General features: G+C 36.4%; 1 protein-coding gene across 1 annotated transcript; it reads right to left on the reverse strand.

Annotated features, from left to right (window-relative positions):
• Positions 1-3064: 3064 nt before the first annotated feature.
• LYVE1 (lymphatic vessel endothelial hyaluronan receptor 1) lies at positions 3065-12315 on the reverse strand. The gene is made up of 6 exons (XM_010174463.1): positions 12234-12315; positions 7881-8040; positions 7635-7774; positions 4865-5164; positions 4002-4080; positions 3065-3251 (listed from the first exon to the last, which is right to left on the reverse strand). Exons 1-6 carry the CDS (start codon positions 12313-12315, stop codon positions 3065-3067), a joined length of 948 nt encoding a protein of 315 aa, XP_010172765.1.
• Between the last annotated feature and the right edge of the window lie 796 nt (positions 12316-13111).

A 13111-nucleotide genomic window follows, 5' to 3' on the forward strand; every position in this document is an offset into this window, starting at 1 on the left:
ACGCCCCGTACTTGTTCTCTCTTCTATTCGCTCTAATAAATGGCAATTTAAATGGCACTTTAAATGGCACTTAATGGAGTCTGAGGCCAGCAGCTGCCGGTGCAAAACACCCCTGGGCACGGGGCAGACAGCACCCCGCTCTGCTGGAGCATGTGGGGAAGGTCAATGCTCACTGACCTTCTGACAAAAATCCCCCAACACCCATACATGATAACAAGCCACTTAGGAACAGAAGCCCTAGAACATCCTTTAGGTCATCCGCATCCTGGTGCTTCAAGGTTTAATTCTAGGTTTGTTTTTTTATTTTTAATTTAAAGAGGAGAAAGGAGTAATACTTCCCCTTCCTGCCCACTTCTGTTCGCACATAGACACACGTACTTCCCACAATAAAGGAACCCCTGTATTCCAGACAGGGATTGGGCTGGACTGGGAACCTCGCTGTATTTCCTGCAGGCCAACCACCCCTTTCACCTAAGGTCAGCAAACATCTGTAGCCTCAGCGTGGGAATCCGAGTAGCATTACTGTCAAACAGCTAATACCAACTGAGCTCCTGCTAGGTGGAATGAATTATTTGTCCAAGATACTTGAGGATAATGCAATTTCTGAGACTTCAAGGAACTTCATCGCTGTTGAGAATGTCTCGTTGAAAAAAAAAAGCATGACACGTGAGAAAAGTCAGAAACATAAGGAATTTCTCTGAAGTTTCTGCTACCACCCATTAAGGGTTTGGTTTTTGTCACTTTCTGCCTAGAACTTAAATAAATGTTTCCTGTTTGCTTTGTAGAGGTACATCCCTTGCAATTCTGTTAAACAATGAGCAAGGACATTTTGTTTTCTCTACTTCAAATGTGACTGAGTAGTCCTCATTACAGACAGACAATATCAAATACAGTACTTTTCAATTAGTACTTATAGCTAGCTTTTATTCATTGTAGAACAGTGTAAAAGGTTCCTTTTAGCCTTTGTACTGTTGGCATAAATAGTATAATGGAAAGGAGGGGCAGATCAAACTGTGCATTGACCAGGTGTCAGTGTGAAGGTCAGGATGAAAGCTCTCTGAGTTTTTGAGATACATGATAAAATTAGACATTTATAGGTTAAGGCAATATCTTATTATATTAGCTAGTATAGATTTTTTAGAAAGTACACACTTCAGGGGGAAAAAAGCCCTTATTTAGCTCTAAAACAGAAGCAACAAATTCCAGCCAGAGCAGAACTAGAGAGCAATTTTCCAAATTCTTTAGGTGTGAATGAGACAATCTAAGAGAAAGTTGATACCTGTGGAATAGAGGTAATATGAGTAGGAGAGTAAGAGAAGTGATAATTAGCTCTTGGTGATGGGGAAAAGAATAGAGAAACGGGTAATTTCTAGTCTCTAAAACATGGAAAGCAAAGCAGAAGGGAAGTTGTAGTATGTCACAAAAAAGTCCAATATCACCTGCAATCCACTAGCGTTGCCTGTGTCCTTAAGCCCATTTGCTATTCTGACACCATCATGACAAAGTGTTGGCTGTCACCTTTCCTGGTGGCCTTATTTCTGCTGTCTACACAGACCGCTTTCATTCAGGTTGCCAGAAGAGAGACATGGTATTACTGCAGTATTTTGCAAGTAGAGGAGTTAATTGAGTGGGAAGGCTGTATCTAGAGCTTTCCTCTGCTGCACATTTTTCTGCTGAAATTCTGCTGGTGGATATCTGAAATTAGCGGGTTTTAGAGCTGTACTGAATCACAGTCTTTCTGCAGTAGTATAGGTTTGATGGCAGCGGTGGACTGTGTATCAAAACAGTCCACATTCCTGGAGCCATGCAATGTTTCTGAGCTGTCAAAAAAAAAAAAAAAAAAAAAGGAAAAAAAGAGAAGAAAAAAAAAAACCAACACAGGGTATCTCTAAGTATATTATTAGCAGTACACTATACCTCACTATCTAGTGGAATATATAAGCACTGGGCAATTTTTAAATTTCTGTGAATCAAAAATATGATGGTTCATAACCCAGTATGCTACCCTGTAGAAAACAATATAGGTGAGCAGTTCTATTGCTGTTTTATTTAAGACTGTTTTTCAAGCTGCTTGATCTAAAAAGATACTTCCTTTGCCATAATAACCTCCTTCACACATAAAAATAAGTTATCCAAAACATTTATTCAACAAAGTATTTGATAAATTCCTAGTGTTGTTCTTTTACAACAACTAGTTACTTCTGTAACATTAAGGTTATATGAGCTCTTTTTACTGTGAGACAGTTTTTATGAGAATAAATTGTCCAAACATATCTACCATACTTTATTTTTTATGAATTACTGTAAACATCCTGTTCCACTTGAGATCTTTATTATGAAAGCCACACTTAAATATACACAAAAGATCTTAAATATAACTGTTGATATACAGTTCAAGGTTTTTTCTTTCCCCTGTCAAATAATCTGATGCAGAAGAATGATACAGGCTTTAATAAATAAAACAGTATATTGTGATATGATTAAGATATCTAAGAAAGTTATTAATTGCTGTATATCTATATATAAACATCAACATCTTTGCACCCTTCCTTGGGTATTTGAATGACAGTGGGTTGGTCCTTTGACTTTCTATTCACTTGCAAACAGGCTTATTTCAGACTTTTTTAAAACAGTATGCAACTACTTAACAGAAATAAGCTAATTACATAAGGAAGAGCTACAGTATCATCATTTGCTTTTAGACATTAAGTTCGCAGACATCCTCCAGCCAGGTAAAAAAACTCCTTTCATTATATATTGATCTGAATTCTGTGAAAACAGTGAACACCCTGCATATCAGTAATAGCATATTCCTAACTACTTTTTTATGAGAGATGAAAAATGAGCTGTAATATGGATTTTTATTTAGTTCAAGTAAATAAGATACCATGTTGTTCTGCAAGAACATTTATAGCTAAAGATGTAATTATTAAAAACCCAAGTTTTCATATGTCAAGATAGAAAAAATATTAATTTATGAGTATTTACGATCACTCATGTTCAAAAGCATTGCTAAGTTCTGTGTGCTTCATTTTATATTTCTATCAAGTGTACATTCTTCACCTTAAACTTCTGCTTCTAGACATTTTACTGTGGCCTCAGGCTTGGTTTTAGAATCTTCTGCCTTTTTTCCATTATTCTTTGTTTCCTTCTCAGATGTTTTGTCATTTGACTTAGCCTCTTTGAGAGCAGTAGTTTCAACCATTTCTTTTTGCTGATTCTTGTTTGAAAATGGGAAGGTTTTCTTGTACCTTTAAATAGGAAAAAAAGGATAGTAAAGCAGAAATATGGACATAGTTTGGTAGTATCACTCAAGAAATAAAGTGAAAAATATCGAGAATTAACTTTCTTTGCCATACTTAAGCAAAAGTCTCACACAGAATTGCAGCATGCTAGATCATTGTCCTTTTTCAAGCAGTGTGCTTTTTAAAGAAATAGTTTGGTTTTTTTGTTTTTTTTTTTAAGCCCAGACATTATATTCAGGGTTCGTGGTATATAGCTACAAAGCTATCTGAGCTAGGATGTGTGAAATGCACACAACTTTTCAATACAGTTTAATGATGCACTGTGAAGATCTTTACACATGACAAATGAGCTCAACAATTATTTTTTTCTGAATGGAATTATAGTCCAAGAATAAAAACTTTTACCTTGAGTCTGACATAGAAAGAAACAAGAATAAAACTGCATAAACAGGCTTCTATACACACAGACGCACACTTCAATGTTGCTATTTTGGCACACTTGAAAAGGTTTCATACCAGGCATGACTGACTAATCAAAAATAGGCAGTATTTGTCTTTGGTTCCTTTTCTAAAGCAGGGAATGGCAACAGTAACAAACTTTATCTGCATAATAATAGGGCTTATGATTTTGTTCTTTGTGCTACACTTAAGTCATTATCATTACTTCTCTGCTCTTTAGCTATATATTTAAAATAGTCACTGGTTGGTTCTAGGAGTTAACTCAGAGGAAAAAAAAACAGGCAAAGAACAACTTACTTTTTGATATAGCAGACTGCTAGAACAACTGAAATAATGAAGAATATGACTGCCAGTACAAGAAGTGCAGTGGGGATACCTAGAGATAAAAGTGAGGTAAGCATAGAACTTTTATATGTACTTAATTCTGACTTTCTAAAGGCTCATTGGCATAAAAAAAGATTCTTCTAAAAACAGCCTCATATAAAAGGTATATACATATCAACTCAAGAGTAGAGGTATTAGGAATCTCAAGATGTTAGTTACTACTCCTCGTCTTTTCAAGAAAGACTAAAACAGGTATTTAGGCAATCCCTGACAGATGTTTGTCTAATCTGCTCATTGGAGGGTTTTAGACATCAACCTGCCTGGATAACACATTTTTTTATTAACTATATCCTTACAATTAGAATGCTTTTCCTCATATTTAGTCTGTTTCTCAGTTGCTGTATATTAGGATTACTTATTCACACCTCGTGTCTTGAGAACACCTCCATATTTGGTGAACAATTCCTCTTAAAACTGTCATGGCATCTTTTGTTTTTAAGAGCCTGCAGAGTTTTCCATTACTCTGAGCAATGTTTGCTAAAACTTTCTCAGAAATGTAGTTACTCCAAATCACTTTAACCAGAATGAACTTTCAGCATCTCATATTAAAATATTATCAAAAAAGTATAAAATAAGATCTACTTAAAAATATTTTAAAATCCTCTGCCTTATAAGCTTTGCTTTTGAAAAACCATAATGCTCCTATTCTGCCTCCAGGTTCAGTTATATAAAAATGGATGCTGGAGTGGCAAACCAAAATAGCAGTAAACAGTTTTACTACTAACATCTATGTAACTAGCTCTTCTGATTAAATAGCTACCACACATGGCTTTTACCTCCAAAGACAATGGCATCATTCTTAAAGGCAGCATGGGAAGTGTAGTTAGGAGAGTCGATCAGTGAGTTTTCCTCTGGCATTTTTGTTGTAGTCCCCTCTGTTGGCAATATTGTTTCAGTTATACAGATAACACGAAATTTTATGTTTTTCAGGGATTTTTCTGACTCAGTCACACTAGGCACTGCTGTGATGTTCTCAGTCAAATCAGAACCTGAATACGCAGATGAGTCTGTTGGTGCACTTGAAGAAGGTAGTATGGTTGTAGTTGGATCTGGATAACATGAATTAATCTGAACATCTGCAGCAGAGAAAGGAAATACATAAGAGTTGTATTGGATGTTAGTTTTGTACTTACTGTACACACATGTTTATTGAAATTGTTCCTCAGTCATTCCCTTCTGGAAATTATTACTCGTTTGTTCACAAAAGCCTTGCCCAAATCCAGCATGACTATTTCAAACATGTGGCCACAACCCCGATTACACACCTTTTATCATTAGTAAAACACTTTTTTGAGCCAGAGTGGCACTCACTTTATAGCATACCAATTACAAGATTCCTCCTGAAAAGCACTTAGAATAATAATGCACATAGAAAACAATAATATGACCTCCTGCAGAGCAGGAGACTTAACTGCAGGTCCAAGGTTAAAAAATTTCTCTATTATATTATGAATATGTTCAAAACATCTGCAAGCACTGTTGATATTCGGAACACTACTTTGATTTCCTGGAAACAAAAGTAGCCCATAAAACTTTCAGGTAAACCAGATATCAGTATGAGATAAAAAAGATACATGTTTCTAACGGGGGCTAGAAAGAAATAAACTTCAGGCATACTCAGAAATTAAGTAATTTAAATTTTGTGAATGTTGTCTATATAAAAATGTGGGTGCAAGTGGACATTTATATGTAAATGGAACAGCTGAGTTCTGAATCAGGCTTATGTGAAAACATGGAAATTCTTATTCTCTAGTGAAATTCTATATTCTGTAAAGTTATAAAAATTTCACTAAAGTAACAAGCAGATTACAACATAAATAACAGGGAAACTACGTACATACTGTTCTTCAAATGAATCCCCTTGGGAAGTCTGATGACGCAGCTCCATTCACAGAATAAAAAGCTAAATGGCAGAGGCTTTTTTACTTTTTCCACTACAGTTTTCAAGTGATTTTGGTATTTCTTTGTCACAAAGAAAATTAACAAAATGAGCTTCTGCCAAATATTTTGGGTAAGAAATGCCTAGAACATGCGACTGTTTGGCAATTAAGATAAAGAAATGCAGAATCATCCCAATGTTAAATATACATTACTTTAAGTTATTTTCTGACCATTCATCAAGCTTAACTTTCTTCACATATTGTAACAGTATTTTTTTTTTAATTAAAGCTAAATAAAGCAAGTAATTTGGAATTACTTGCTACCTCCTTAGAATTACTTAACCTACCCAACATTTCTGATGCAGACTGACACCTATTTCACACACTGAAACACCATGTTGCATAGGAACAGAAGATATAACAGTACCAATAGGAGCAGCTTTTTTTAGAACATGTTGCCCAAGTACTAATTCACCTATGCAGTCATCAATAATAGCTGTGGACTGCAGACAAAAACCAAGTTAGCCCAATGATGGAAATTTTAACTTTGCAGGCTAGGTGATAAGTAAATTTATAATGTGCTTTCTCTCTGTGGCACTTTCTTATCAGCAGTCAGATACTTTGTAAGCCAACTACTTGTATTACCTACTCTCCTTCACTAAAATGACCCAGGATCATGAACAAAGTTCCACTGGTGAAGGCATGGCCTTCTCCCTAACAGCTTTATCCTCTGTCTCTTCATAAGCTCCAATATTCACAGTCACCAGACATGGTCTTAGGTCTTTATATCTTTGCATGGGCATATCTTGCAAATCCATCTGTCTCCTGCTCTTTACAGCCTTTGTTCACACATCTTTCCTGAAAAATTTCAGGATTTTGTAAATAATCTCTTGCTCTTGTTATCTAAAACTCATTAGAAAGTTCTAGGGACTGATTAGAAATAATTTATAGATCCTGTATATAGCTTAATTATTGGGGTAGTTGTTACATAATAACCATAGATATGGGACACTAGCAGGAACACAATGCCTCTAGTTAGATACTTATTTTTAGTTAATACCACGGAAGTCTTTACGAAACAATACTGATCTGTTGTGCTGAGATTTAACTTATATCAAGGCCCAAGTTCCACTGTTGTATCTTCAATCTGGGAATAGACAGCCAAGAATGAGGGGAAGGACAGGTCTTTTCATACATAGGATGATGCACATTAAAAGGAGCTGCTTGATTTTACTGATAATAGATTGGGAATCTCATTAATTTTATGATCTCTCAGCTATTCTAGCTTACATTTTAATTTAGTTTAATAGATACATTTCCTTTTATCAAAAAACATTAAACTTTTCCTGAAGTACTCCACACCTGGTCTTTTTACAAGAAAACACCACACAGACACTCTGGTTAAAGATTCAGTTCCCTGTCTTTCAAATTAACGTGCCTAAATAATCAAAACATTTTAAGATTGTGTCAACATTACAGAATAGTAAAAGCAACTCTTCTTCAAGAACTTTCATGGCAGCACCAAATTATTAATTTGGATTAACTGAATTGTTATTTTTTATTCTTGGAAGCTTTTTTTCCTTACAGAGCTAAGTAAAATTTGACAACATTTAAGATGACCAACAAATTATAAGAACTCACTTACTTGTTATGATTTTGTACATACCTGAGGAATTGAAGCAGTAAACCTTAAATGTTTTAAAGGGTTCAGCATACCATGGCACTAGTCCAACATTGCCCTTACCACATTTCTTGTTGGATGTTATCCGAGGAATGACAACAAATCCATCTTTCACCCATCCGTAGCTACAATAAAAATCATCGCTCCTTTTAATATTAGATTTATCACTGGCCTCAGATGTTTTTAAAGGCATTCACTAAAGGTAACGAGACACTAACTGATGTCATGTACCTGCATGTTTCAAAGCCATGTTTCAAAGCCTTTTCAACCTGGTCTTTACTTGCTAGTTGTAGATTCAATTGATTACATGCATTACTTGCTTCAGAGAAATTCACTTTCTCCTCAAGATAAATTCCTACACCTGTGATCCTGCAAGGTGAAAGAATGGAACCTGTAATTTAGACATAAATATTCAAAGTTAGCATTTGAATATTAAAATTTATTCCTCATGAAGAATTTAACATCATGTTCAACTGAATTGAATGTCATTAAAAGTTTCTGGCTTAAGGAGAGAAGAAAACTAATTTCTAGCAAAAAGATATACTTTAAAAATAGAACATATCTCCTTAACACAATAGTCTAGAGTTTCAAGAGGTTTGGCTGTTATTAGACTGAAAGCATATACAGTTGGCATTTGAGTCATTACCTGAATTCTGTTTCTTACTAAAGACATTCTTATTTGTCATACTTATTAATGCAAAATAGGAAGAATAATCAAATAGTTTTATCATTTTAATTATTAGGGAAAAACCCTTAAGAGTTGCACTGAGGCATTGATTCTGTCAGTATACAACTCTTACCAATATGAGTTCTATCAAAGGTACTACACATAATTTTTCATGGAATTAACATACCAATAAGAAAATACACCTATAAAGATTTTATCATTCCTTATGTTCCTTATTCCTCCTAAAACTTTTTTTCTTTTTTCCTAGCTTGGCTTGATGCTTCCACCCTCCCCAGCCACTGTCAAGTGTTCAATTTACTGTGTGCTTGACAGGCAGCAGGAAAAGAGGGGATAGGCCAGGTGAATTTATGACACTTTTCCCTATTCCTCCTCCATAGGCAGTTCATCCAGCTTTTTTAGATAGCCACAGCTGGCACACTATCCATAACGTCCGCAGCAGGAAAGGCACAGCTTAAGTCTGATTACACCTGCTCTACTTTCCTAGCATGTGTTAAGGACTTAAGACAGAATTCAGGATTTGACACAAACAAGGAGAAAGGATATTACTCTTTTGCCTCTGTATTTCACAGGAAGCGTATACTGGAAAAAGATTTCTTTAAAATTTTTGAGTTACATAGAGTAATTGCCATATTAAATTAAATATTTCAATATTTCATTAAAACATTTCAGATGACTAACAGCCACAGGTGTTACTTTCTTGCTCAATATGCTTTTCAGACTGTATGCCCACCACATATGTACACTAATGAATACTTCATAAAATTTATGCATCAGAATACAGGCAATCCACAAACTCTCAAGGCAGGATGAAGTGATGCTTGCAGATCCACCACATGGCTTCTTAGCAACAGAAGTTCAATTGAATTTTATGAATGAAAAGATAGAACTAGCAGCCAAGCCACCCCCATGATGAGAAGTGGTTAAAAAGATGATTAAGCTTGTGTGGACTGCCAAAAGAAAGGCAGGCTTTCCACTCCTGCTCCCACTGGGTTTGTGGGGATTGGAAATGGCTTCTGGTAAAAGATGTGTTTCCTTATATTTAGTTTAATTGGACTTAAATGTTTGGTAGAGCAGTCATTGAATTAGGTGAATTTATCTCAGCTGTGGCCTCCCATTAGTACTTCCTGGTATGGTGCAGACCCAGTCATATGGCAGGTCAGCCACTGAACACTTGAGCAGTCCCCATAACCAAATCCTGGCTGCATCCAGCCCTGACTTGAACATAAGATCAGCCCAAACGTATGGCACGAGTATGCAGAGAAGCTGTGTTGCTCCAGGAAAATGTATGTATAGGTATCAAGGACTTCAAGTCTATACAAATAGTCCCAGTGTGAAGATGATTTGAACTGTCAAATTTCTTCCTTTCAGCCAGCCTGTCTTCATGAATGTCCTCTTTTGTGTCTTCATTTTGTCCAAAGTACTTCTGTGTCAGAGAAGAGTCCCAGTGTTGTTTTCTTGATTCCCTTTTGCTAACAAGCAACTCTCATGGTCCTCCTGAGAGTCATCTCTGGTTTCCTAAAAAAGTCCCTGTCTCAGCTGCTGGGGCACATCCCTCATTCTCAATGTAATGTTGAGAATGAAAGTTTCTCAATGACCAACATAACATATTTCAAATAAACTTGAGCAGCTGACTGAATGGAATTTCCTGAAACCTTAGAAAGTTGCCTAGATATTTGTAAATTGTTGTAGTCGTTAGTCATTCCATTCAAGGACAAATATTTTTACATGAGAACTGCATGATAGATACATAGCATAACATAAAAATTAGAGTACCAGAAAATTAAGTCTTAAGTGATAAGAGAAGTGACTGTAGGATACTGACCAAAGTGATACCTTAGAATTAAGTAAGCATTTTAAAACAAAATGGAGAAGTAAAAGAAAAGTTTTGGAAAAGTTATCAGCTTCAATCTAAATTTCAGATGGTTTTACAGTGTTAGGAAGAAATCCATAAAGAGACCAGCAGCTTCTTCAGGTCTTTTTGTCACTTCTTAAATAATCTCTGAACTCTGTTCTAAAGACATTTGAGTTTGCATGGGAGACAGACTAATCTCTTAGAAGCATATTATCCTTTTTGGTCCACAAGCCATGCATAACTATAGTTTAAGCTTTGCTCTGTTTAGTTAATCTACTAATACTGGGACATCTTCCCCAGCAGTTGGGTCTTGTATGAGAAATCTGTTTTACTGACAAAGGTGGGAAGACTAGAGAAGACAAATGTGTCATAGGACAGGAAGAAAATTGTTCCATTTTTGTAAGGTATGGGTATTGGCTTTATTGTACATTAGTTCTCCTGCTTTTTTGGAGAAGCTGTTATTTCTGTCTCTTTGCCTTGCTCCAAGCCTTCACTCTGATTTATTAGAGTTTCCTTTCACCGCTGATGTCAGGAAGTGGCAAGATAGAGGCTGTTCCACAAGGAAAGAGGAGCCAGGAGCTAAGGGTGACCGCAGCACAGGAAGGACAGTGCCCTCACGGACCAGGGCACAGTCCCACAGCATCACAGGACCACAGTAGTGACAGTGACAGGTTTCACTTGAAGCCCCAGAGACAGCAAGAAAATGAGTCAGATGCAGGGTTCATCCAGAAACTCCATTTGAGAACAGCAGAAAATGATGCTACCTATAACACATACCTGAAGTCCATCCTGGAGACAAGGCTACCTACCACTTAAGTCCAGGGTCCATCCATTAAAGGCCACTCAGTAAGTCACTACAGGAGGGGACAGGGCATGCTACAACACAGCTCAAAGACACAGCTGGAGATCAGCCCTGAGCTTAACTGGAGCTCTTGGACCAATGAGCAGAGGGTGCATGAGAAGGTACCCCAAGGCAGGCTTGGAGGGGAAACTAAGACTCAAGCTCATTATTTCCCCAGTGAAAATTATTCAGTGGTTGGGATTGCTGGAGAAGACTACTGTTGTTAGGTATTCCAGTCCTGTGGAATTTCAACAGGACTGGAGCTGAGCATCTATTTCACTCAGTTCAGATTTCCTTCAGAAGCTTTTCACTAGATAAGATCAACTGCCTGCAACAATAGTGTATGTTCTTTTACACAGGTAGAACATGCATTTACTCTTTGCAAATTACAGTGAAACATCTGATATACATTAAGTATCTGTAGATATCCTCGTAGCTACTGCGGTTAGAATAGATTGAGTCAAGTTGATTATGGAATTTGAAGGAGAAGACATTTATATTTCACTAACATATAGAAGAAAGGGGTATTATATGACCCTGATAGAAAAAAAAGGTTCATATAATAATGTTTGAGGGAGGAGGGTTATCTAAGAACCATGTGATAAAATTGATATTGGCAATTCCCTAGGTTTATTTTTTTTTTTCAAATAGATACTTCATAAAGAATAGGAACTTCTGCACTGTAGTAACCAGAGACAGGCACGACTGCCCTGGAAATGAACTGCAAGATCCCTGCCACCCATTTCCTTCAATGTTGCAAATTAAGACAGTGTCAGGATATTGCCAAGTCAGAGCAAAACACTTTGCATTAAAGATAGCATTTTATCACGGACACACAGAACTGGTTTCATGCATGTTTTCCTGTCTGAGGATTGTACAAACTGTTTGCTGTGATATTTTAAATAATACAAAATAAAATAACATTTCAATAGATCTGAACTTAATCCTAAATGCAATACCAAATCTTTAAAACAAGCAGTTCTGTAGCATTTAGACAATAATTAGACTAACAATGAAAGAGTTCCCTTATATGCTAAAGTAGCTTCCATTACACTGTATTCTCAAAACCCCGTGGTTTCCTATGCCAGAAACATATTTACATACAGTCCCTTGCCCCCACTTTTTTAAAGTACTTTACTTGGACTAGTAATTTCAAGTACTTTAGTTCAAGTAGAAGGCTTTAAAAAGTGGAACTTTACATACCTTTTATAAAGTAGTTTTGAGCCATGAATGTCATAATCCAGATGAAAAACACTGCTGAGGTAACTCCAAAGTAAATTGCCATTGTCACTAACTCAGAAAATTAAGAAATTCAAGGTGATTTGTCTCCTGTTCGAAAGGGTAAGTTATTGGATACTGCCAGACCACCTTTGAGATGACTTCTTGAAAGCAACTTCAGCTGTCACTGCACTGCTTCGTAGAAAGAACGTCAGAGCAAATGTGTTAACTGTCCCATTCAAAGGTGAGGTCACTGACTGGAAATCCCTAATCACCCTTTACACTTTCTTTCATGTAGGGTTTGCTGGAAAGTTTAACTACTGCTGACTCAGAAAACACAGCTGAGGAAGGGAGATAAGACTGTTAGATTGCTAAGTCAGTAAACACTTTGAAATAAGATTTTCTTTTGCTATTTTTTCCTGTTTTACTGATTATCAGCTCATTACTCATATTGTCTATTCATCTGGTAAATAAAATGAGTTCTCTATTGTATCACAGCATGCCAGGCAGGATTTTTCTTTTGGAATTAGAAGGGCATTGATTCCCCACTATCTTATTTGTCTTGATGTAGTATTTTTACCTTTCTTTGCCTTAGGGTTCCAATGCAAAAATAGGTACCATAACAGAGAGATAATGTGATACTTAGTTTTGATCATGTTGGAGATACGCTACTGTAAGTGGGACTGTAGGGACAGAGGTGGCAGCCAGTCCCTTAAATACTGCCTTTTGTGAAGTTCCAACAAACAGTGATTCCAACAGATGGATTCAAAACACAGATGATTCTCATGGCTATAACTTAGGAAACCTTCAGGAAGTCTTAGCAAAGAAACATGGGGGTTTTTTTGCAGAGATTCCAACAAACA

This window comes from Antrostomus carolinensis, unplaced genomic scaffold (assembly GCF_000700745.2).
Source record: "Antrostomus carolinensis isolate BGI_N321 unplaced genomic scaffold, ASM70074v2 scaffold17888, whole genome shotgun sequence".
NCBI lineage: Eukaryota > Metazoa > Chordata > Aves > Caprimulgiformes > Caprimulgidae > Antrostomus > Antrostomus carolinensis.

Bases quoted from the DNA above. Each gene is read 5' to 3' on its own strand.
- LYVE1 (XM_010174463.1), bottom strand. From the start codon at position 12,315: ATGGCAATTTACTTTGGAGTTACCTCAGCAGTGTTTTTCATCTGGATT. The intron at 8,041-12,233 runs GTATGTAAAGTT...TCTAAATTACAG, and splicing joins TCAAAACTACTTTATAAAAG to GTTCCATTCTTTCACCTTGC. The intron at 3,252-4,001 runs GTAAGTTGTTCT...TCCTATTTAAAG, and splicing joins GCAGTCTGCTATATCAAAAA to GTACAAGAAAACCTTCCCAT.